The sequence below is a fragment of the Sinocyclocheilus anshuiensis genome, unplaced genomic scaffold (genome assembly GCF_001515605.1).
Source record: "Sinocyclocheilus anshuiensis isolate Anshui unplaced genomic scaffold, SAMN03320099.WGS_v1.1 scaffold784, whole genome shotgun sequence".
Taxonomy (NCBI): domain Eukaryota; kingdom Metazoa; phylum Chordata; class Actinopteri; order Cypriniformes; family Cyprinidae; genus Sinocyclocheilus; species Sinocyclocheilus anshuiensis.
Genome location: NW_015554160.1, coordinates 1,033,992 through 1,060,713, shown reverse-complemented (window position 1 = coordinate 1,060,713; position 26,722 = coordinate 1,033,992). Strand labels below are relative to the sequence as shown.

The following is a 26,722-nucleotide window of genomic DNA, read 5'->3' as shown; positions in this document are numbered from 1 at the left end:
CCTTTCCTTTCCTTTCCTTTCCTTCAGTTCCAGTTCAGTACCAAGTTCATAGTTTCCTATTTCCCATTTGTGAGCTTCCTTTCTTCCTTAGTTTATTTCCTTACTATATTTTTTCCTACTTTAATTTCCTTTCCTATTTCCCCCTTTGTTTCCTTTCTTTCTTTTGCTATTTACTATATTTCCTTAATTTATAATTAATTATAATAACTTTTCTTTGTTTCCTTTCTTTATTTTCTTTTTTCATTTTCCTTTCCTTTCCTTTCCTTTCCTTTCCTTTCCTTTCCTTTCCTTTCCTTTCCTTTCCTTTCCTTTCCTTTCCTTTCCTTTCCTTTCCTTTCCTTTCCTTTCCTTTCCTTTCCTTTCCTTTCCTTTCCTTTCCTTTCCTTTCCTTTCCTTTCCTTTCCTTTCCTTTCCTTTCCTTTCCTTTCCTTTCCTTTCCTTTCCTTTCCTTTCCTTCAGTTCCAGTTCAGTACCAAGTTCATAGTTTCCTATTTCCCATTTGTGAGCTTCCTTTCTTCCTTAGTTTATTTCCTTACTATATTTTTTCCTACTTTTAATTTCCTTTCCTATTTCCCCCTTTGTTTCCTTTCTTTCTTTTGCTATTTACTATATTTCCTTAATTTATAATTAATTATAATAACTTTTCTTTGTTTCCTTTCTTTATTTTCTTTTTTCATTCCTTCCTTTTTTTTTACTTATTTACCTTCATTCTTTTTCTCCCTCATTGTTTCTTATACTTAGTCTAACTCATTTCCTTCCCCTTTCCTTCCTTTCTTTTTCTTTCTTTCTTTCGTTCTTTCGTCCGTTCGTTCTTTCTTTCTAGTACTGCATATTTCTCTCTGATTTTAAATTACATTGTTGCAGAACTGTTTCTGTTACTGGAACAGTATTATCTGTGCTGATTGTTGGGTTGATGAATAGTAGTTTGACATATAAGTTGTGGACCTTCATTTGAAACCCGTTTTAACGGATGAACAGTGTTTGGCACATATTTGAAGGTTTCTTACTGGCCTCATCAATTGCACAGTCCTCACTGGAGCATTAATTGCTTGCAGTCAGATTGGAGCCAGGAGCTAGTCTACCCTTCAGAGTCCATTGCTCTTTGAAGTAAAATGTCACCTGTTGAATATAGAGCTGCTGGTGAGAGTCCTATAAAGCCATGAATCTTCTGACAGTATCAGACAGCTGCCTAATGCATGGGAAAGGACATTTGAAACTCCACTTTTAAGTAACTGCCTCAGTTTAAGCTGAGAGAATGAAAATGACAAACAAAATGCCAGAGTGATAAGGACGCACTCTTGTTCCCCCTGCATGTTGGTTGGCCTTTGAGTGTTGATAGGAGAGACTCTTCATTTTCCCTTCCATCTTTCATTTGGTCATTCCCATTCTACCTTTCGTCCCGTGCACATGGGGGTTAAACCGGGGGCGGGTCCATGTAGATGAGGGGACAGATCCTGAGCAGCTGAATAACAATGAAGGTGCTAAAAACGGAACCGACTCGACGGACGTTAAAGAATGCTCTGGCCGCTGTGAACAATTGCAAATGAGAGGGATGAGAAGGGTCTTGTTTTTTGAATGTCCCCTGTCTCCATAACAACCCTCCCTTTTGTGTGGCGCTCTTTGAAAAGCCTCCTCCTATCACAAACACGTAGCGGCAACATGAAAATTCAGCCCGTCCGTGATGAGATGCGACTGCATTCATCCCAGCTTTGAACAGATAGAGTGTTTCCTGGAATAGGTTCGTCCACGAACAGAAAATGAGAAGCAATTAGTGCAACTTGCTGAACCCATGGTTGAGGGTTTCTTCCAAGAAATAAAGGCTTATTTTGTTTTGCACATAAGTTTGATTTGGAATCATCAAATTTGTGGTAGATTTTTGTTAAGGTTTTTATGATATGTATATATTAAATACATAATATTTAGTGCAAATTGTCTTCCTCTAATTTAAAACTTTGAGTCAGAACTGGATATGGTAGATTTTGTAAGTTATAACCTTATGTCGTTGTCAAGTAACTATGTGCAATGCAGCGTTTTGTTAATTTGCATGGATTGGAGGATGGGTGAAATGAAGAAGAGCGAGTGATTGAATTAGGCAAGTGTTGGAAAAGGGCAGTGTTAGGACGATATTCCACCACCGCCATGAGTTATTATGCTTCATGTGACTCAAACCAGGCAAATTAATATAAGATTAATTAATCCACAGCAACACTTCCTGCTTAATTATCCTCACTTCCTGCCAGCTTTGGCTGTCAGACATTTAGAAATTGAGTTTTCATCAAGCTCTGAAATTTCTCAATATAAAATTTCCATTGCTTAATTTTTAATCTTGTCACTAATGGGATAATTGAGAATATTTTTTTTCACTTTATCTGAGGTTATGTGAATCCTTGCAGTTTTGTTGTAACACTGAGGGGGGGAAATCATTAAGAACATTTATAGATAAATGTGTATTAGATTTTTACTTCGTAGGCATTTGTTTTCAAAAAAATTTATCATTGATTTCAGGTGATTGTGTTGATCAGCTGCTAGCCAGGTCATTGCAAAAATAGTTTTTCTAATCAGTATTTTTTTTTTTTTGATGGTAAAAAAAAAAATATCTAAACAACAATTTTACAGTATGCAATATAAGTTTATTTTAAGGAAAAAGTTAAAGATATTAACACTACTTTTCAGATAATATATGCATATGTATGTATGTGTGGTATGTACTTCACAGAAAAAAATATTAATTCCAGGATGGATGGATCTGAATGGATTTATTACATCAATTATCTAATATAAATTGGGTATTTTTAAGAATAAATTAAACAAAGTTGTGAAATTGATGCTTGAAAAAATGCACACATGGAATAAGAAAAATAAAATTCTATATATTTTCTTTAAGTGCAGTTTTTATTTACTGGAAAACAACAAAAACTTTATGTACAATACCACTTGTAAAACAATCAGATTTGTTATTTGAGAAAACTTGTTCTTTTAAAATCTGACTTTCACTTCTGTTTTCATGAGATCCTTCTAAAATCCTCTGTCTGTCCACTTCAGCTGATCGATCTAAGCCTCCTTTCTTTCACGTCTGTTACTTTTTTCTTCTTCCTTTGAAACAAACTATTAATCGCTAGAGCTCTCTTATGCTGTGCGTGTGTGTGTGTGTGTGTGCGTGTGTGTGCGCGTATGCCTTGTGGGGGCTGCTACCCTATACCCGAACACTAATCTCTCTGACATGTGCCAGATGATTCGATTACTGACCATTGCTCTGACGGCTCTCACTGCATCTGACCACTGAACTCAGCCACTGTGTGCGAGGAAGATATAGAATGTTTGAGGAGTAGAACTGGCCAGTATACTGTAGCTAAAAAAAAAGATATCTTAATATTTTACAGCTTTTTCTTAACGTCGTTTTGTATATTTGCTCTGAAATGGCAAAAAGGATGTTTTTTAATCAGAGGAATCATAATTTCAATTTAACAGCCATTGTGGCAAATTACATTCAAAATGTGCAATGTAAAAAGTAAAATACAAAACAATCTAGTTAAAATGTTCTGTTTTCACACTCTTTTTCTCTAAATAAACCATATTACATGGAGAAAGCGATAATTTAGCATTCTTATTCATTTAAAATCATCTCAATTATCCTACGAAAAATCTTATTTTACATATTATTTACAGAAATATATTTCTTTGTTGTAGCATGACTCTTTGGTTTGTGTTTTCTCTTTTTGCCAGCTGGTGGGAGTAAGTCTGAATGTGCTTGTCGATCTTAAAGGAACACTCCACTATTTTTGAAAATAGGCTCATTTTCCAACTCCCCTAGAGTTAAACAGTTGAGTTTTACCGTTTTCTAATCCATTCAGCCGATCTCCGGGTCTGGCGGTAGCACTTTTAGCTGTAGCTTAGCATAGATCATAGAATCTGATTAGACCGTTAGCATCTCGCTCAAAAATGACCAAAGAGTTTCTATATTTTTCCTATTGTAGGAAAAATGCTGCGCTGCGTAATATTATTGCGCCTGCTGCACCCATGGTACAGCAGCAAAGTTCCTTGATTATTACGCCGGAATGAGAGTATAGTCCCTAGCCATTTCGGCCTAGAAAATCGCAACTTTTCATTTTCCGTCAGTCTTAGTACACGATGTAACTACAGAAGAGTCAAGTTTTAAATAGGAAAAATATAGAAACTCTTTGGTCATTTTTGAGCGAGATGCTAACGGTCTAATCAGATTCAATGATCTATGCTAAGCTAAGCTAAAAGTGCTTCCACCAGAACCGGAGATCGGCTGAATGGATTCGAAAATGGTAAAACTCAGTTGTTTAACTAACTCTAGGGGAGTTGGAAAATGAGCCTATCTTCAAAAATAGTGGAGTGTTCCTTTAATTTCATTAGCTCATCTCTGTAGTTCTGCTTGTGGATAAAACTAACAGATTAAAAAAAAAAAAAAAAACTTTAAGAGAAACAGGCTCTGAGGTGACAGAGTATACAAAAGTTGTGAGCTACATTTTCTCTGTGATCCTTTGTGCATCTGAAGTTGCTGAAGGTTGCTGCCTCAATCCTCGATCTTTGTGCCACTCAATGAAACACGTCAAACCGCATTACATTTCCAGTGAGTTATTCCATAGTTGTTTGATGATGGATCTTTTTACCAAACACCTCATTCACTCAACAAAGGACCAAATAAACCTGCTGCTTGATTGTTGATTCTGTTGATTTATCACATGATCACCCGTGGCACGAGTGTTTGACTTGGCACAGTCTCTGTCATCCCTCAGAACTTCTGTGCATTTGATCTGGAAGCTATAGGTGTGATCTAAATAATCACAGTCTGCTTCAACCAAGGCTTTTAGTACTTTTATTCTGCAAGGAGACATTAAATTGATCAAAAATGACAGTAAATATTTCAAATAAATGCTGTTCTTTGGATCTTCTATCCATTAAAGAATTCTGAAAATAATTATCATGGTTTTCAACATTAATAATAATAAGAAATGTCCAGCATATTTCAAAGATTTCTGAAGGACTGGAGTAATGGCTGATGAAAATTCAGTTTTGCCATCACAGGAACAAATTACATTTTAAAACGTATTAAAATAAAAAAGTTATTTTTAGTTATAATAATAATAATTGCAATTGTGATCAAATAAATGCAGCCTTGGTCTGCATAAAAGTCTTCTGAAGGGCCAAAATATAGTTTGCAAGCAACCACAAACTACAAATAAATAAAATTTTCCATGTTTTTTTCCCCTTAAAGGTAAAGCAAAGTATATATCAATTTTGTGTTGTCTGTTGGGCATCATCATTATCGCCCGTGTTGCTTAAGTAACGGATGAGAGTCTGTTCTGAAAAGGGTAGATTTATATAAGCCAGTCGAAGAGAAAGGTGGGGGATGAAGGAAGTGGGAGGATGAATGAAATGGATAGCAGGAAAAATGGAGGTAGAGAGAGAGAGAGAGAGAAATGGAGAGTGGGAGGTTTGGCTGAACACACACACAGTCGCTCCTCCAGCAACAGGTGTACACACAAGGCAACTGTCCGTTCTGCACAATAGCTTCAATGGGCATCTGTCAGCAATCACACCGGTGCACGTAACACATCTACCACCTACAAACACGCATGCACTCACTGACACCTGTGATGACTAGAAGAAAACTTCCATTTTGTTGTACAGAGTGTACTATATCTGGAGTCTGTAAGGCTGATTTTGTGTGACATGTTTTCTTTCTCTGAGCATTTATTCATCTGTCTGTCTGTCTCTTTGAGTGCACAGTACGATTTGATGTCTGTGTGCATTTAGAGGCAGTATTAGGGTGGCCAAGCATATTGCTGTATGTTTTGTGTTGTGCATGTGAGAGAGAGAGAGACTCATCAGAGAAAAACTAGAAAAGTAAACGAAATCAAAAGTTCGATGCTGTTTGCTTCTCTCTCTCCTCATCAGAGATGCTTTTTTAATGAACATGTTTCAAGATTTTTTTTGTTGATCCAGCATTCAAGCTTTTAACATTACTTCAAATCAATATTTACTCACCCTCACGTTGTTCCAACTTCATTTTACATTCTATCTTCCATGGAAAACAAATGAGTTATGTTTCGTTTACACGTATATGTAATATGTGTCTATTTAGTTGTGTTTTATGATAAAACATGAATAAGAGATGCATTTATTTGATCAAATATACAGTACAAACACTAATATTGTGAAATATTATAATTTTAAATAGCTTCTATATTTGAATATATTCTAGTGCTGTCAAACGATTATTCGCGATTAATCGCATCCAAAATAAAAGTTTTTGTTTACATAATAAATCTACACAGTACATACACATATATTATGTGTATACAAATACACACACATACAATATATATTTGGAAAATATTTACATATATTTACATGTATATATTTATATTCATATAATTTATATTATATATAAATATATTTAATATATAAACAACATATTTTTCTTAAATATATACATGCATGTATGTGTATTTATTTATACATCATAAATATACACAGTACACACATATTATGTAAAAAAAACTTATTTTGGATGCGATTAATCATTTGACAGCACTAATATATTCTAATGTTATTTATTTCTGTGATTGCGAAGCTGAATTTTCAGCAGCCATCCAGTCTCCATTCTTCAGTGTCACATGATCCTTCAGAAAACATTCTGATAGGTTGAATTGTTGCTTAATCAATATTGAAAACAGTTGTGCTTGCTTAATATTTTTTTGTGGAAACGGTGATGGATTTTTTTCCTTAATGGACAACATTAATTAGAATTTCTTGAAACAATGTCTTTACTGTCACTTTTGATTAATTTAATGCTCCCTTGCTAAATAAAAATATTAATTTCTTTGAAAAAATGTTGCTAATTTGGTACAAATTGCTGGTATGGCTTCTGAAGACACAACTGTGTGCATGATTTGTGTGGAGTACTTACATGCTGCTTTTATACTTTCTTGTGCTTTTTTCAGAGCTTGTAAACTCAATTCCACATTGTAATAACAGAGAAGCAGGAACCAGCACATTATTCACAATATATATTTCACAGAAGTAAGTCATATGTGATTGGCGTGACATGTGGGTGAGTAAATAATGACAAGAGGTTTCATTTTTATTGTGGTTCTATTGAATGTGTGTACTGGTATGTAAGTGCTGTTTTAATTCTGACATTTATGCTGTAATCAATGGAACTGACCTGGAAATGTTTGTTGTTGAAAAGCGTTTTTATATTTCCCTGATACTTGATGTGAGGGTGTATCTGTGAACCTTGTGGTGATGAGGTGAGACGGACAACAAATTGACACATGAACAGCGTCCTCACGTAGCAGTCGGAGCAGCAGCAGTCCGTTTACCTGCACTTAACACATGCAGACACAGTAACGCACACAATGAGTGTGTGAGTGTTCTTCCTGCTGTGCCTTTCCATGGTTGTGTAATTACCCCTTAGCCACCGCTCAGCTACAGAAATCGCCTGTAATTGCTGCTCAATGTCGCCGTTTGGTTCCTGTGTCAGACAAATCTTTCTTTTTCTCTTTAATTTCTTCTCTCTCTGTCTTTGAACCTTGTCATTTTGTCGTTCTAAAAGTGGGAAAACAAAGGTGCATGTTAATCGCAGGTGTCTCTTTCACCCTCTGCTAGTTATTTTTATATTTGTTTGAAGGCAAATCCTGTTGTTTTCTACTGTAATTCCAGTTTGGTTGTGGACTTTATTGCAATTAAGTCTGATATTAGTGCTTCTGTGGTTGTATACTTTTATGTAGATAACTTGACCAAATATTGCTCATTCAGTCTTCAAGTCTAGGCATCATGTAATGTAGGTCCAACCAGGTTTGATGTTGAGGTACGACATGTTCCTGTACCAGAAGACTTTGATCTGAATGTTTGGAAGTAATTTTGTGTTTAATATCAGATGAAAGCCTTCTCTAGATCACAGCCCTGGCAAACAATGGTGTCTTGTTTTCTATTTTGTTGTATTTATTTCAGTAATCTAACTCATTAAATCCAGAACATCAGTTTTATTCTGGATTCCTCACATACACTTTGCTTTTGTTTTCTTTCTCTATCTTGAACAGGTTGCAATAAATTATCCCAAACATGCTGGTAAAAGACCATCAGTGTCCTCAAAAAAGCCTGGAGCTTTTGTTTTTCTCCCACGAACCCTCTCTGACATGTGTAAAGTAAAGGGTGGGATCAGGCTGTGTCCTGAGGGAGGAAATGTTCAGAATTAATCATCTCTGTGGAGAGATTAACAGCAGCCCTTCAGTCATTAAGATTTATGTTCCTGTGTATTTATTTTGTCTGTTATAAACAAACTTATCTTCAGCATCTCAGCTAAGCTGACATGTATGCAAACAGTATTGGTAAACTCTCCTTGTCTCATTTCATACTCCTATGACTATCACAAATGCCCTCCTTCAATTGCAATGCAACTGATTATGTAAAAAATATGCTTCAAAATAATGTTTGCGTGACCATTTTAAACAGTAAATATTCAAATAAAACATTTAATGTTTTTATTTTTATTCAGTGGCACAATAGGAAACAGCAACATAAGATATACATTTTAAAGAGTTAGATTTATTAGTAATATACATAGACAGACAGACAGACAAGACAGAGATATTAATATAAAATATGTGAAGTTGAAACTATCCATTTTATACTGTTGAATTTGGGTGTCTTTTTGTAAGTTGCCTTCTAAGAACGTTCAGTGGTTTCTTGAATGTTTCAATAGACATTTAGTCATTGGTCAAAACCGGGTAAGTCAGTCTTCTGCTTGCCAGCTTGAGTAGATTGTCTGTTTTATCATCCCATGTTTAACTCAATCAGTGCCCTTCTCAAGGGTTATAACAAATGACAGCAGCAAAATTACAGTCATCCATCTCGGCAGCGTAGATCTGCATCCTGTCTTTTCTTGCCCACCCCCAGCACAAACAGCGGAGAGAGAGAACACGGGAGACACAGAGGGCATATCATGGAAAGATCAATGAAAAACAATCATACTGGTGTTTGTGCAACTATTATACAGTCCAGATCATCATTCTTGCTTCTTGGTGGTTCTAGTGGAATCTTTCCACAGTTTGGCACACTAACTTGCTCCTTATGTACCTGCTGTTGTATGGTGTCACCCCGAGGTGCAGGTGGACCTGCAGGTGGATTTTTTGATGCAGGCTTTGTGATGCAGCCAGCCTGAAACAGCAGCTGCTACTTCGTGGCACGTTTGCAGTGAAATTAGCAGTAATTGCAGACCAGAGAGCATTGTTTTATCACCATGAAAATGTGTTAGATGTGATGGGAAGAGAGAGCTTGCTATAGAAAGTGAAGGCTGTCTTGTTCACATCATAATGTAGGTTGTCCGCCCTAATTATAAACTGCTGTTGCTGTCAAAAGATAAGCTTTAAAAAACACTTTTGGCTTAACTGCTAGCATTCCCCTCAACTAGTAAGAAAAGCTTCTCCTAACTTCTCCTTTCCTATCCAGTCCCACTTGTTGATCTTATGACTTAATGTATGACGGAACAACACCTGCAATAAAAAAGATGTTACAATTTACAAAGTTACTTGGAATCTAATTATAATTGTGAATCCCAAGTTTCTTCAATTACACAACATTTTCATTAATATTATTGGCAAATCTGATATTGTTTCTCTTTGTCTGTTGCAGACTGAGGTGATTAAAGGACCATCTGGGAGTGTGGGAATGACGTTTAGGCATGTCCCGGCCAGTGATGGTGACACTGTGCATGTGAGCATAGAGACTGTCACCCCAAACTCCCCAGCTGCCCTGGCAGACTTACAGAGAGGAGATCGCCTCATTGCTATTGGAGGTTAGAGATTACATACAATTACTTTTACTATTCAAACGGAATGTTTGACATGGTGGAGAGTTCATTTGATGCCTAAATTTGGAAGGTTTTATAATAGATTTGCAAAGCTTCAAGCGTTCTTCGTTGTCTGTTTGCACAGGAGTCAAAGTGACATCCTCTGTCCAAGTGCCGAAGCTGCTAAAACAAGCTGGAGAGAGAGTGATAGTCTTATATGAGAGGCCAGTCCGGCACCAGGTGCCTACTGTGGGCTTGGGGACACTCCAAGAAACCCTAGGCCCAATGGAGGAGCCCAGCTATCTTCATCAGCCTGGGGGCTACGAGGAGGACCCAGCCCCAATAACCAGCATGGACATATCTGAAAACAGAGATAATGACTCTGAGTTTGAGGAGCTAATCGTCGAGTCCAAATCAACTGCAGCTCCAGTCACTGTTGACACTAAGGAGGATTTCCTGCTCTCTGTAAACCAAAGTCCCAAAAAAACTGTAGCCAACTTGGCCAAGCCCCTTGGTTCCATCTCGCCAATTCTCAACCGCAGACTGAACCTTCAGTCCCCACTCAAACCCCAGCCCAAAGAATCACCAAAGGCTCCAACTCTCAAGACTGCTGAAACTTCTGAACCCCCACAGAGACCAACGGTGCCCCCTCCTCCACCACCTGCACGCCCTCCTGTCCCTCCCAGGCCTCATATAAAAGTCACATCTGCCTCCTCAGAAACCCAAAGCCTGGTCGAGGGTAACGAACCTGCAGTGGAAAAAAGTCCAGAAAAAACGCAACCCACTCCTGCCAATGGCAACAAACCGGTAGAGAAAATCGCTGTTAAGTCACCAGAGCCGAAGCCTGTGAGCAAGCACCCAGAGCCTGCAGAGGAAATCCCAAATATTCCAGCCACAAACAAGCAAGATTCAGCCAAAGACAAGATATCCGAGAGCTCCTCCAACACTAGGGACAGTGTCGATGAGCAGAGTCTCTGGGAATCGTCTGAAACCATGTACCGCAGCAGAGCTGCCCGCTGGAACAAAGCCTCTGTGATCCATGAGGTGGAAAGCCACCACAAATTCCTTAATGTAGCACTTTGGTGCAAGGACCCTTTCAAGCTTGGTAGTCTCTTGTGCTTGGGGCACGTCAGCTTGCGCTTAGAACACATAGCACTGGAATGCTTAACTACGTCATCTGCTGAATATCAAAGCACCTTCCGTCTATGTGCTCCCGAACCAAGGGCCAGCATCAGCCGTACTGCTTTGCGCAGCTTGAGCACTCACAAAGGTTTCAATGAGAAACTCTGCTATGGTGATGTTACACTCAACTTCACTTACCTTGCAGATGGGGAGTCAGACCTCTCCAGTGGACTGGTAGAACGTGAGCGAGAAGGGAGTCTACAGGAAGAAGACTTAAAAGACCGGGAAAAGGAACGGGAGCAGGTACTCATAGTAACCCGGGATGAACCAAGTTACAGCGGAATGCAGATCGGAGAGATGCGGCACAATTTTCAAGACACTCAATTCCAGAATCCCACTTGGTGTGAATATTGCAAGAAGAAGGTGTGGACCAAGGCTGCCTCACAGTGCATGACCTGTTCTTATGTCTGCCACAAGAAGTGTCAGGAGAAGTGTCTAACAGAGCACCCTTACTGCGTAGCCGCCTCAGACCGGCGTGGGGCGGATCCTGAGGCCAAGTCTACCATCAATCGGGCAACTACTGGCCTTACACGTCACATTATCAACACTAGCTCTCGACTCCTCAATTTGAGGCAGGTGCCCAAAGCCAGACTTGCAGAACAGGTTGCAGAAATGGGACCAGGGGTAATGGAACCTTCTCCAAAACACACACCTAACACATCTGACAATGAGAGCAGTGACACAGAGACCTATGCTGGGGCCAGTCCGTCCAAGCAGCCACCTGGAAGCGGTGGCTCCAAACTGGTGCGCAAGGAAGGTGGGCTGGATGACAGCGTCTTCATCGCCGTCAAAGAGATTGGTCGAGATCTTTACCGTGGCCTCCCGACAGATGAGCGTTCACAGAAACTGGAGTTTATGTTGGACAAGTTGCAGCAGGAGATTGACCAGGAGCTGGAGCATAACAACTCTTTGAGTGTGGAAGAGCGAGAGACGATTGACTCTCGACGCAAGGCCCTCATCTTGGCAGCTCTGGCCAAGTCTGGTGAACGACTTCAAGCTTTGACTCTGCTCATGATTCACTACCGTGCTGGCATCGAAGACCTAGAGTCTGTAGAAAGCACCTCACCATCTGAACAGCATGGCTTTCCGAAGGCCAAAGCTGAGGGTCTGGTGGAGGCACTAATGGGCACAGAAGTGTACGACAGTGACATTTGCAGTCCTGTTGATGTTCAGATGCTGGATGAGATTACAGAGGAGCAGATCTGTGTGGAGGCATTACCGTAAAGATGACGAAAGGCATGAGGGGCTTGGGATTCAAGAACAAATACTTTTTCTCATGTTTGACTTGGTTGACCTGTGGGTGTTCCACAGGTGATTGTGAGGTTTGCAAACGTATTCCTAAAGATCACTGCAATGTACTGTCAATTGAGGAATTTTGTGAGAGTGTCAGTAGTTTACCAGTTTGTTTTTTTTTTACATTTTAATTTTTTAAATAAATATTTTTCCCCATCTTTAGTCCTTGGTTACTGTTTTAGAGGACAGAACCATCTGTAGACTTTCAGCAGTATTACATAAAATACACAGAATATGAGTTCCCATGATCAAACCAAGTTTTACCTGCCTTACCTGAAAGGTGCAGTCAATTTTTTAAAGCATAACAAGCTTCAAAAGGGAGAGCTAGTGTGAGCTTGAAGCAAGATGAGCTTGAATATGTATTTTTATTTTAACTTGTATTGATAGACTGAATTATGTACGTGTGATGTTCATGGTTGGAAATACACCCTGTTCATTGTGTTTTGAGCTTCAAGCCCCTTTTGCCTTACACTATATCCACTACAAAATGTAGGATTATATTCTGAACAGCAGTCCATAGAAAATTATGCCATTCCTAACCAACATTTTCCTCTCTGATAAGCACCTTTTCTCGTGTTACTTTACAGTTGTTACTAATTTTAAAGCATAATTTCTTTAATGTTAATTTTGTTATTTTTTTAGAATATTTAATGATGAATTGAGAGGGAATCCTCATAGGACAGATAATCTTGATGTTATTATGATACTGGGGACCATTCTTTGTCTAATTTATATTTGTCACAATGCCATTGTGATTTTTTTTGAGGGAGGGATATTTATATTGCATATGTATGTTTCATAATATATGTTTCCAATAATTGTCACTTCATAATATATGTTTCCAATATTTGTCACAATCTCATTACATAATCTCACAATTAATTTGCTTTGAGCCTTTATGAGTTCTAAAATGGTGGCGATTTTTCTCAAACCAATTTGGATACTTTTCATCCTGGTGAATGGTTATGTTTGTGTGAATGTGTCAGCCTGTTCCTTTTTGGTTTGGAATGTGTAATTTTATTATAATGCAAGCAGATTTTCAGTATGTCTCACATTTGTGTGCTTGGGCATGATTTGTTGCCATTGAAAGTTAATTTTACATGTGTACTAATGAATGTATCTCCCAAATGACTCACTTTACATTCATTATTCCGTTCACCTCTCAACACATCATCTCTCAAAGTGTAAAACATCATTAAAACTATCTTTTGTCAATGCATACAGTATTCCTTAATTCCCAAAGCTACTGTGCCAGTTCATGAACAGTCTGTAACCTGTTTGCTGGGCTCAAAAACTGAGAGTGTGTTGTGGCCTCTGTCTGTGTATTGCTGGTTAGTTTTCATTTACTTTAAATGGACTTGGAGTAAGATTCTTTTTTGCTGTTACTTCATGTGGTTTACAGTAACTACTGTAATTGGCTATATGCATTACTGAATTAAAGATTTTTAGTAAAAACAAACAACAAAGCCTTTAGGTGGCGAGGACAAAACTCCTAGCCCAGGGGTGGCCAACTTCATCCCACAGAGCCACAGTAGTGTAGATTTCCTCCAACCTTGATAAAAACTGACCTGCCTGTAGCTTTCTAGTAACCCTTAGACCTCGATTAGCTTGTTCAGGTGAGTTTGATTAAAGTTGGAGCGAAACTCTGCAGTGGCTCTCCAGGATTGAAGTCCTAGTCCTGTCCTCGTTCAACCAACCTGTGTTGACAGTCGTGCTGTCCTTGTTAACGTTTCTGCTGCTATATCATATATTCAGTGGGCCTGGGACATCATTTTTAAGGTTGGGTCCCCTCACCCCGGCCCAATATCACCATAGAGGACCTTAGTGGACCCCCCTCGTTGCAGGGACAACATACCCTATTCAGCCGGTGTAGAATTTTGCTTTTGCTTTGTTTTTGCTTGTGCAATATTTGCATAAGAAGTTCATTACCACTCAAACCAGAAAGGAAATTTTTCCTTTTGATTCACTTGAAGGAATAACATTAAAATGGTAAGCTTTCTAAGTTTTTTTTCTGGCTTCTTGTCTAGTTGCTGCTGCTGTAATCCTGTGCTTCTCAAATACAATGCCACCATCATATGCTCTCAAAATATTTCTCCAATTATCTCTATCACAATAAGAAAAAAAAAACAGTAAAGTAACAAGTACAAAATATCACATTCTCTTCAGCAAACTGTGGTTAAGCTTTTCTGGGAAAGCTGTTGTTCTTATTGGAAACTGCGTCATGTTTAAAGCGCTATTGTAAATAGCCTAGAAATGTAGGTGACTTTCAACCCTGTTCTTTCTCCCTGAACTTATATAGTGCTCAACATGTGGGTTCATCCTTTCTTTTGTTGTTGTTGTTTTTGCTTCATGTAAATATGATTTTGTTCTTTTGTGGGTTTTGTTTATGGTGGAGGGCATCTTCCGACAAAGTGCACAGCTTTTAAACTTGCTGCAAGACCATTACGCACTGACATAACATATTTGCTTATGCACTTGAGATAAATAAATGATTAGAAATGAAAAAAAGTTCCTCTGTAATTTTTGCACCTTCCCGTTCACACTGCTCTGCTGTAGGCTAGGTATTTCATTTATTACAATGATGAATACTGCAACAAAATTAAAGGGGTCATATGATGCTGCTAAAAAGAACATTATACCATGTCTGCATTTGTGATCGGAGAAATGACAAACAACAAGCACTACTCTACACTGCCCAAAACTCGTGTTTGAATCGTCAGTGGCAAATTCTTTAAATATGAAAAACGTACTTACAGTCTGTGAGTCAGAACAGCCGGCATTGTAGTCTACTCTACCAGGATCAGGAAACAGTCCTCCATAAAATGCGCTGGACACATCGGAATATTTGGGTTGAACTGTTCTGGAACAGTGTTGTAGATACAACTTAACCACTGATTTCTAGTCATGTCCTCTTTTGGAAGGCCAAACAAAGTTTCGCTTTCACAATGAAAACCACAGCGCCTTCACGACATGGCGGCGGCGGCAACAATACTACAGCGAGAATAAAAGTTACACCTTCTTTCTTTGCGTGAACATTTGGGCGGCGTTATGCAAATCTTCCCACATAGTGACGTAGACATGTGGGGGCGTGTTAGAACGAGCCGTTTTAGGTAGGCGTGGTTGACTCTTAAGTTTTATAAAGAATATCTCTTTGGATTTGAGACTTTAGTCTTTGCAACTTTACAGATCTTCTTTATGCACCAAGAGCTTGTAACACTCCAAAGAGAAAGGACAAATTTAAATCACATCATATGACCCCTTTAAGTTATCAGTGGTCATTTTCTCTACATTTGATAACCGTGAAGCCAGTTGTGTTCTCAATCCTGTGTTTAATGGAAAGGTAGCACAGTGGAATGGAAAATGAGTTGAATGTGTGAATGACTCCTTACATTTAGTGGGTTAAACTGTATGGACAGTCACTTCTGAAAACCCTGCGAGCTGATATCAGGATTATCAAAAACGCAATGTTCATAACATTAGTCATTAATAAGACATTGGGAGCAGGTGGCATTTCGTTAGTGGTGAACCCGTTAACAAGATTGCCACGCTGCAGAATCAATAACAGGAAATAACACTCTCAAACCTTGGTCCAATTGAGTAAAGCAAAGCATGTTTTTAAATCAATAGAACATATTAAACTTCGATTTTCATTGGATAATGCAGTCTTGAATTGTCATTCTAGCAGGTTCTCTTTTCATACCAGTACTAAAATGATATATCAATCATGTAAAGTCTTGTGTTTGCAAGATGATGAAGATCATTGGGGGAAACAAGCATTGTCTTTTTAAACATTTATTTTCTATTGCGGTAACACACACATTACCTTCAGAGCTCTAAAGCTGATGTAAAACCTAACCACCAGACCAAACACTGGATATAAAACCATCAACTCAACCTCCTAGTTGATATAGTTTAAACACAAACAAGACATACCAGTCTGAAGGCACACACTGACATTGGCACATACACTAATTTCTGATAAAACAATTAGAAAATAGATGACATAATACTCTTAACCCTTACTCGGAAAACGGGTTAAAAAACAACATCCAGGATAAAAGGACACTGCTGCAACTCAAACACTGGCAGCAAATTTAACCAATCCGAATTTTGTCTGCTGACTCATGCGCATTTGTTCTGTCCACAACTGCAGTTGTTATGATAGGAGATTGGGAGCAGGGCACCGTTCCTCACATCTAACACAAACATCCTCCAGTTGTGCAGATACTTAAAGCTGAGCTAACAAGATTTTTCTCAAAGGCTAGTTCTGGACGCAACTGTTGCGCTAAACTGATTGTAGCTCCAGAGGAAAACATCTATGACTTTATTTTCCTGGATGTATCCTGCAATAAAATGGATGTTTCCCTCAGTACAACAATGCCAAGAAAATAAAGGAGAATCAAGCTATATTTGAAGACTTGTTTCTAAACTGCTTTACCTGTACTAGTCAGATAATTGAACTCCAAAACCAATTATTTCGGCTCATATGAAAATGCCTGATATAATCTACTTGATAAACAAAAGATGGGAATTATACATGTTTTTAATATTTGATTAAGCTGTCATTTAGCATATGAAGTATGTGGTGGATGGTACAATAAGACTGAATTTTGTTCCTCAAAAACACATTTACAGCTACACTCGTCATTAAATGGTGTTTGCAGCAGGTTGTCTGATTTTAAGGCATAGAATGCATCTTTATTTAATAATAATATAAAATAAATAAATGAAAAGACCTGCACAAACTCTTGACTTGATAATTAAGCTCATTGCCTAAATAGATATTTATAGTCTTGATAAAACCCCAGTAATTTCATATATGGCTTTAAGATTTAAGGAGCTCAATTTAAGGCCATGTTTCATTTCACAGCCAGTTCAGTTCTTAAAAAGAAGATCAATAACACATTTGCTAAAAGCAAAAAAACAGAGGAAAATGAAAAGTCAAAAACGGGAAAGAGCAGTATTGAGGCGTTCTTTACAAATGAACGTATTAGCATTCCAGCACATTCAAAGGACTTACTAAAATATATATATATACTATATACACTTTAAAAGCAAAATATAATCTAAAGTACCTAAAGTATCTGGATGCTTTACAGCAATAATTTACTTTATTTAACTAAACTGAAACAGTTTGTCACCATAAGTAATCAAAATTTAGCTGTGGCTCATCTTTGATAGTACAGTACGTCATTTTCACACAAACAGAACGTGACGGGAGGAACTGTTGACATTCTGCTTGATTATCTGATGCTGTCAGACCTTTAGCTTTTTCAAAAATCTCCTCAAAAGCCTAAATGAAAACAACAGCAATGGAATCATATAATGTACCAGATTTGAAGAAATAAATCCCAAACGTGAAAATTCAAGTTTTAATTGACCTAAAATGTTCTTCAGCTGTTCTCTATAATATATGATGTAGTTTGAACTGATTATGATACATATAGCAACATTTTAAGGCCCATTTCAAGGTGAGTTCTGACTCGAATACGATGACATTTACGCCTGAAAAGACTTTAACAGGACCGATAAGATACATATATGAAGACCGTACTTTCCTACCACCACAGACAAACAATAAATATCCAGTACATATCTCTCCATTAAGTCAAACTGAATGAATCTTATCAACTACCCTGTCTGACGTTCAAATGAGAAAAAATTAATATTATTATGCTGAATAAAACTGTAGTTATGTTTTCCTTTTATCCTCACTCAAATCCCGCATTTTGAATCACACGCAAATGTTATCCATATCGATAAGGCTGTTGGTTAGAAATTTCACCTCTCCCACATTGAGAACAAACAGCAACGAGAACAACTTTGGTTTGCTTCAGAAGAACATGACCATCACAACCACAGGACAGTGTGGGACAGATATGGGACATTCTCACCAATTAGCATTGTGGTTTTCTTTAAAGTCTGTTGTTTTTCTCTTTCATACAACAAAATAGATACTCTGGGTGACATACATGGCCGAGGGCTTTGATGAGGCTTATTCAGGGCTCTCGGGATCAAAATCCTCACCCATTTGGTAGCTGGAGCCCTGGGTGGAGTAAGAACGGGTCTTCATTGAGCAGTTAGAGTCCATCAGAATGGCCTGAGAAAGACACAGAGATAAGAAACCATCATTGGTGTACAGGACACCTTACAGCTGTTACATTTATCTTCTAGAGTGATCTTATGCCACATACAAACCACATAAAAGCAAATATACTGTGCGTTTACATAGACTTAGCATTTACACAGCAATTATGTACTGTATGCAGGAAACAATGTAGCACACGCTCCGAAGTTGATTGTCGATTTGTTTGCCCAAAAGATTGTGCAAAGGATTGACATGAAAGAGCAGCAGTGTACAGACACATTTTATATTTTTCAAATTTACAAATAAATAACTTATGAATAAAAGAAATAAATAATGCATAATTTAAATTCATGTTTAGAATGTTAGCTATCTATGTAGTAATCTATTTTAGAAATTATTCTAGTCTATTTATTTGTCATTTTGAAATTATTTGTCATTTTGTGTTTTTATTATTAATTTATTTATTTTTATTAAATACTTTAAAGAATTCTTCATTTAATTTGAAGGTGGTACTCTGTGTAAATCTGGTTGGCTACTGCTATTGACAGAAATTTTTATTTCAGAAAAGGACAAATAAAGAGTAAAGTATTTAATAAGAGGTCTAAATTGTGTAACCTCACTTTAGTGATTCCATTTCCCACCCAATGGAAGCATTTGTGACATCATCGATTGTGGGCGGAGCTGATCTCACTGGCAGTACACCAGTGCTAGTGAGAGATGGTGGGTTTATTGCACTGTGATTGAATGAGGCTTTGATAAAGACGTACAGATCTGGCTTGCGTGCGTGTGCACGTCAGTGCTCTTCAGGAACAGTGTAGTGCTCCTCTTGAGAAAGAAAGACTGATGCTTGGCTTTGATCACGCAGCATTTGAGGGCAAATGCACGAGTCTGTTCAGATCAACATCACTCTTTAATCTTAGCTTAAGGGCATCCTCCGCGGTTTTTATTTGTAGCTATTATGTAACATAATTTCCTATTACAGTCATATTCTATCATGTCAGTGACTTGAAGTTAGAGATGAAATCAAAATGAAAGCATGAGTGAATGGCAGGCGGAGAGTGAACATATGGCTATTATTGGAATAATAATAATGACAATAATGAAGAGAATATGGATACGAGTCAGGATACATCCGTCTTCCATCTTGCAGCAAAGTGCAACTGTATAAAATGTATAAAATCAAGTCCCTACCATTCTTCTCATTTAATATCCTGTTTTGCATGGAAATTGTCACACTTGGAATTGTAAACATATGCATATGAGCTGTAACACTGCATTAATATTTGTGTTTGAGAGTGAGTAGACTGGAATGAATGTAATGTATGTTGAATTGACGGATGACATGTTGTGGGGTCTGACCATCTTTTCCTCATTGGCAGGAGGATTTCGCAGGAAGAAACAGAGAGGAGCGAACAGGATGTCTACCACACCAATGATGGTCATGAGCCAGGGGAAGCCAATGCTCCGCGCGATCGCCCCGCCTGCTGATGGACCTATACAACACACACAAGTGTTAAATGCTATTAACACATTCCCCTAAAAAAAGGAAAATTAATAACAGAATTGGAAAACTTACCAAATGCGAAGCCCATGCAGAAGGCAACATCAGCAATGGCGTACACACTACCGTACACAGACACGTGCCTCAGATCTACTAGGTAACCCATGATAGGCATCATGGAGGAGTCCACCATACCTGCAGACCACAAAATATGGACTGTTTCATAAAGTGGGTCTGCCACTAGTGTAAATACTTCTATTTTATGAATATAATACATCATTTTCATTACGAATTATATAGTATTATCAGAACAACAATTTTTGTTTCATTTCAGGTTTAAATTATTTATTTAAAAGGAGAAGCACCTCTACAGATAGTATATTATAGTAAGTGAACCTGTTTTATAATTGATGAACTTTACACTGAACTGAACTGAATCAGCTTGACTTGACATTAGTACAATAATATTTTAGGAACTTCTAATACAGATAAAGAAGCAAATCTCACCTATTGCAAATCCAACTCCAAAGTTTGGCACAATGAGTCCGTATATGTCTTTTGCAAAAGGCACCTGTTGGACAATTAGAAGAGCTCAATACAGGAAGCTGGCGCATATATATCTTATCAATTATTATTGATTATGTGAAAACACCAAATACAGTCAAACATTCTGTTGAACAGAACACTGTTTTTGTTCCTTTTCATAATCTTTTTAACCCTGATGTTTTCTCCATAAGAAAAATTCCAAATGTGCACTTGACTCTCATCTGAACTTGTTTTCCAGTCTAATCTGATAAGCATCTATAAGAGAACAGACTGTCTTCCTGCTAAGCAGGATATGTCCCAGCAGAGAGAGTCAGAGCTCTGTTTTCAAAATAAACTTTTTTTCCAGCCCTCAACTGCGCTAGTGGGCAGCGAAATATTTTAGGCCTCTGTGAGCCACAACAGTATTGAAATGACAGAAAAATAAGGTGTTAAAATATTTATAGGTATGGTGTGCTCTCTGAGAGAAGGTCATCTCTAACAGGGATTTAGTCTAAAAGAACTTACACAGAGAATGCTGAGTCCAACCAGAAGCATCCCTATAAGTGAGCACAGCCATCTACAGAGAGGGAGAGAGAGAGAAAAAAATTGAAGATGAGGCCAACAAATGTCTGCTGTTCTGAACTAGAGGTTGCTGGGAACTAAGACATTCCGTAATAAACCTAGGTCACAAAGCTCGAACAATAGCACCAGCCCTAATAGAGACACGCATGAAGTTCGTAAAATGTCACAGTGCAAATCTACAGGCCCTGCTGAGATTTTCCCCTGAAAATTCAAATGCTTTGCCAGACGTGCATGTCTTTTCTTAGAAACATCTCCAGGCATTTTTAAGAGAATGTCATATGTGACATGGAAATGCAGACAATCATACATCCAGGGTCTAAAATTAACACCAAGTTTGGCCTGTAACTTTATTAGAAACTGTACCATAATACATAGTCTACAAGTTAAATGGTATAAAATGATAGTTTGACCCGATATGGCTCATGGAGGTGACAAGTATAAATAAAAATTATATACATTCAAAAGTTTGGGGTCAGTAAGATTTTATTTTTGAATTAATTTTATCTTTCATTCAGCAAGGATGCATTAAATCGATAGTATCAAAAGTGATAGTAAAGACATTTTATAATGTGACAGAAGATATCTATTTTACATAAATGCTGTTCTTCTGAACTTTCTATTCAAAGAATCCTGGAAAAAAATATCAGGTCTCCACCAAAAATATTAAGCAGCAAAACGGTTTTTCAGCATTAATAAAAATGTTACTTGAGCAGCAAATCAGCATATTAGAATGATTTCTATATAACAAATGTTTCATTTTAATTAAAAAAATACTGTAAGAAACATTAATAGCCAATAATATTCTCAATCCAGTCGACATTGGCAGGTGTGACTGTTAATTTTGGACCCTGCAGACATAACATATTCTGATAATGGGAAGCATGTATATGCCTCTCATAAGAGCTTACAGTTCATTAAAAGTAGTGCGTATAGTTTAAACAAACAAATAAACAGCATGCTGCTGAGACTGATTTTTAAAAACACAATTACAAAACCTGGCGACAGAAACTCATTTAGAGCTGTTTCAAAACAGAGGAAGCTGATAGCAAAGCGGAGGAAGATAAGGCAAGAGAAGTAGGGGAAAAAAACACATTAATTTCCCTCTCCTACCTCCCCATTTTGTGAGCCAAAACGGCAAAGATGTTGGTCCCTATTAGATATGAGATGCTGGCTGGCAAGAACGCAACCCCTAAAAGGAGAGAGGAGAGAGAGAGAGAGAGAGAGAGGGGAGAGCTCAGATAAGACGACACAATATCAGTTTGATCTCAAAGCTGCTGTTCGTCCCACAGACGCTGTTATGAAGCTGCTTCTCTCATTCTCCCGCTCCTTCTCTTTCATTAGCTCTCTTGCTTTCCTTTGCCTGCCAATGACACCTCAATATCCTGTCAGACCAAAGACACTCCCTTTCCCGCCCTCACTGTTTCTCTCTTTTTCTCTTTATTATCTGTCAAAGCTTTGTAAACAGCAGGAAAACCGTGGAGAAACCCACAAGAAACTAACTGTTTAAATTGTGTTTTACAGTCTGGAGTGTTTTACACAATTCTGGAAGTATGTGGAAATTAATTTTAAACAATTTTACTACTAAATTTATAAAAAAAAAAAATTATTATTAAGAAAATTTAAAAAAAAGACAAAAAAGTAATTTCCTCCTAAAATGCTCTTAGAATTTTATCCTCATTATAATAAAACAAATTAATTCTCATCACTACAATGCAAAATAGTCTCATTCTCATTATTACAATAAAGAAAATCATCCAGTTCATTTTATAGTCATTAAAATCAGCATAAATTAAGTTCAGTAAAACAAATACTAATATGAGGTTTACTTAAAACTGTACTTGGCAAATATATTTTACTATTTAAATTATATAACATTTTTACATTACAGCAGTTTCAGAACTGAGCTTCATAAGGGAACTTCAGGGGGTTGTGAGTTGAAGAAAAGCTAATAATAAATGAATTAAATAACAAAAAAGGTAAAAAATTAAAACAAATAAATAATACTATTAAAATAAATAATATATTTTATTTAAAATACATTTTAAAATATACATTTTTCTTCATGCTAAATATTTTTTTTCTTTTAATTTTGCTGTAAAATACAACCTGGCCATTTGTATTGATATTATTTACTTTTTACTAATATTCACTGTCTTTAGCTTGTGTCCCTAATGTAACATTAATATACTAATAAATAAAACATACTTTAGGCTTTATTTGCCGTTTCTTTCACTTTGTCCATAATTGTTAATTGTAATTGTCCATAATAAATTCATTGTAATTTATGCCCTTTTTCTATCTTGCCCACAGTAACCATTTCTCTGGAAAGATGGGAATTGAAGAAATGTGTAAGTGTGCACATTAACAAGAAGCACATTCTCCAACCTAGCTGCCATTTCCTGGGACACATAGTCTCCATCATCCAGATGGGCAGAGCTGGCTCCAGCATAGCAATGGCCATGTTAGCAAAACAAATGGAACCTGAAAAAGAAAATGAGGAGGGTAAGTGGATTCATTCTCTGAAGAATTCTGTCTTTCTGTCCATCTCTCCCCATCCCTCAGCGCCCATTCTTTTCCTTTCTCAGATATAATAAACAGCATCATCTTGCCCCTGCACTCAGGCCACTGTAATTGGAGAGGAGGGGAGGCAGAGACAAACACAGATGTGTTTCTTGACCACTTCACTCTCTCTCTCTCTTTCTCACATATACACACATGTGACACTTTCTTGTCCTTCTCTTACAGAAAGATGACCCTCTTAAATGTGTCACACCCCCTAAATGCCACACATAATTGACTAAACCATTGGTTTCTTTCTTTGCATGTATCCAAAAGGTTTGCACTTTTATTTTTGATAAAACAGTAGGAATTAACAGTTTATTTGTGTTTACATGTCTGACCTGCTGCGATGAGGATGTATGGATCCTTCATGAGGGTAATTAGTGAAGTTCCTTTTTGGCTCTGGGAAGAAATTAAAACATAAGTCCATTAATATCAAGTTTTTTTTTTTTTAATTGCAAACAGTTTACCCTGAACATCAATGTTACAGTGGGAAGGCAACAGCAGTGAGGCCCTGGCCAATTCAAAACGTATCATATACAGGGGACATGGTCTTGTGTCACAGCAAACAAATCCTAAATACCATAGTTATCCATTTATTCCTATGGGGAAATTTAAAAGAAATTTTCAATTGATTTTTGCAGTATCTGAAGTGAATACCACAACTTTCTGGAATGTTTTTCTTAATTAAAGCCAGATTTTACATGTTTACTTTATTTATCAGGATATAATAAGACATTTATTTATTTATTGATATGGGATTTTATCTCATTCCATTAACAATCCTGGCCTCATTCAGGTCAGGCGAGTTTTTCTAAAGGGATGTAAGTCAGGGTATATCATTCTATTTGAGAAATCTTGCCCTATAGTCACCACAGTCCCATGGAGATGGGCTCCTTGAGAGTCACACAAGACAATATATATATTGCCCCATATGCAGTCTGTTCCCTTTATGACACCTCTAAGCGATCAGTGAAAAGAAGATCACAAACAACTTTGTGAGTGACAAAATATACCAGTCTTAACTCTCCATATTGATGTGGGAATTGTGGCATCTCTAGTGCAAATGCCCAGGCATCATTTCTTGAAGGGACTGAAAGATTTCAGAAATATTTTTTTTTACTTTAGGTATGACTTTTTTGCCAAAAGAAAGGTAAAGCATACTAGTTAACAAAGTATTCATTTAAGTAAGTGATTAAAAGATGATGCCTATACTTTTTATAATGTTAAAATAGTTTCTTCTATAACAGTATAATACCTAGAAACAATGAGTGAGCCATTTGTTGGTTGATTGGAAACATTGCTCTGTTTTTATTTAAGCATCCTAACAACAACACTGACTCAACCGATAACATGAATTTGGAGAGATATTTTTATGTTTGTTCAACCAGTGGCAGACAAGGAGACTGTTTAGGTAAGCTATTTGAAAACAATCATTCTTTAACATTTAACATTTCTTCAATCTAGTTCTTCAATCTAGTCATAACAGCGTTTTGCGAGAAATGCCTGCAATGACACTCTTTTTTTTTTTTTTTTGGAACAGTCACCAGGCAACGACTGACAATTACCCCCTCATTAAATCAGCATTTCTTTGCTCCCCTTCACTGCACATACTGCTCCTCTGCGGACATGTCATCCCACTCAAAACACCCTGTCACATTCAGTGGTACTGCCCTAACCAGGTCCATTAATTCTGCGAATGGTCTCATTGAAGATCTTGACCCCCAAACAATTAGCTGTCACTTGCTTCTATTCTTACCCATAATCCTGTTGGATATTAACACTCAAGGGGGCTTCTGAATGAAGGATCTGTCTGAGTATAACTATGACCTGATGTCCAAGCATTACTGATTTGATTGATTACTGATTTGAGATAACAGGTCCATCACCTTCTGGCCTCAACTGTGGTGATGACAAAAGAAACTGACCTTTTAACCAATGTTACTCCGATCTGTTGAAAATATAATCTTTATGTCACATAATTGAACAAGTATGAGCTTTTCTTAGTCAGTGTATATTAAATCTTAGCTGACAGCTGGCAGAAAGTGCAGAAGGACATTATCCTCAAATTTTTTTGCTGCCTTAAAATATTATTACTCTTTCACGTCACTAACTGACATTTTACAAAAATAAAGGTTCCAAAATAATTTTCTTGCTGTTATGCCACAGAAGAACCATTTTTGGTTCACCAAAGAATCTATTGTGAACAATTCTTAAAAGGACAATTTTTTTTCTTAGTGTGAAAAACAATCTAAAGAACCTTTTTATATATTTTGTACAATAAAAAGGTTCCATGGATGTTACAGTTTCTTCACTGAACCATAAATTCCAATAACAAACTTATATTCAAGAGCACAGCAACATTTCCCACTAGATTTCTTTTTAAGCTTATTTATTGCTGGAAAGTAGTGGGTTAAATGCTTCATTCCTCATAAAAGATGACAAAATCTCACAGATAACCCAAACACGAGTAGCTACATAAATACACACACTGTCTGTAGGGGCACTTGGGGTCTCTGTAGTAACTGATACCCATCAACCCCCATTGATCAAAGTCAGACATGCTTTGATTGGATCAGCCCCTCCTTACTGTGACGCAAACCAAAGCACTATTCCAAATACACTGTCCCTCTACACACAATGCTATCAACATGCATTACAATCTACGCATGCATACACTGTAATATAAACCTATTTTCAATCCCAAATACATATTGAGATTTAAAAGTAACCAGTGTGAGACCCAAACTCCCCTTGCTTCTAATAATTCTAGTCCTGCTACTGATAAGACTAGACCAATCATAGTACGAAACACACATCATCCCTAAAGCTGCTTCTCCCCGTTTTTGCCCACAAGAGGAATACCAAGTAAAGATTCAATGTAATGTGGAGCTTCTAGAAGTTACAGAAGGTACAATTACAAAATTACAAAAATGACTAAAGCAATTACAAATATGAGCCCAAATCATGTTTAATAGACTGTGCAAATCTTTTGCTAGGTCATAGTAAGCCTCTTACTCAGGATATTAGACCAAATAATTGACATTTTAAATCTCAGCTATAAATCCCAAATATTTACACTAAAACACACATTCTTTGTCAAAATGCTCACTCAAAGCCTTTCAACTGCAGGGCTTGACCTTTACGTGAGCGTTTACCTAATGCTATA

The 26,722-nt window shown here is 37.3% G+C and overlaps 2 protein-coding genes across 2 annotated transcripts in view; one reads left to right on the top strand and one right to left on the bottom strand.

The window, feature by feature from the left end:
- Window positions 1–14,895, top strand: part of LOC107670860 (PDZ domain-containing protein 8-like) — a 44,504-nt gene extending 29,609 nt beyond the window's left edge. The window contains exons 4-5 of the mRNA XM_016463641.1: window positions 9,667–9,829; window positions 9,969–14,895. Coding sequence (XP_016319127.1) covers window positions 9,667–9,829; window positions 9,969–12,229 — 2,424 coding nt within the window. The 3' untranslated portion in view covers window positions 12,230–14,895. The remainder of the gene's footprint in view (window positions 1–9,666; window positions 9,830–9,968) is intronic.
- Window positions 14,896–17,430: 2,535 nt separating this feature from the next.
- LOC107670861 (synaptic vesicular amine transporter-like) overlaps window positions 17,431–26,722 on the bottom strand; it is a 15,772-nt gene continuing 6,480 nt past the window's right edge. The window contains exons 9-16 of the mRNA XM_016463642.1: window positions 23,895–23,955; window positions 23,380–23,475; window positions 22,105–22,183; window positions 20,938–20,989; window positions 20,395–20,458; window positions 19,963–20,082; window positions 19,746–19,879; window positions 17,431–18,398 (exon numbers count right to left, since the gene is read on the bottom strand). Coding sequence (XP_016319128.1) covers window positions 18,294–18,398; window positions 19,746–19,879; window positions 19,963–20,082; window positions 20,395–20,458; window positions 20,938–20,989; window positions 22,105–22,183; window positions 23,380–23,475; window positions 23,895–23,955 — 711 coding nt within the window. The 3' untranslated portion in view covers window positions 17,431–18,293. The remainder of the gene's footprint in view (window positions 18,399–19,745; window positions 19,880–19,962; window positions 20,083–20,394; window positions 20,459–20,937; window positions 20,990–22,104; window positions 22,184–23,379; window positions 23,476–23,894; window positions 23,956–26,722) is intronic.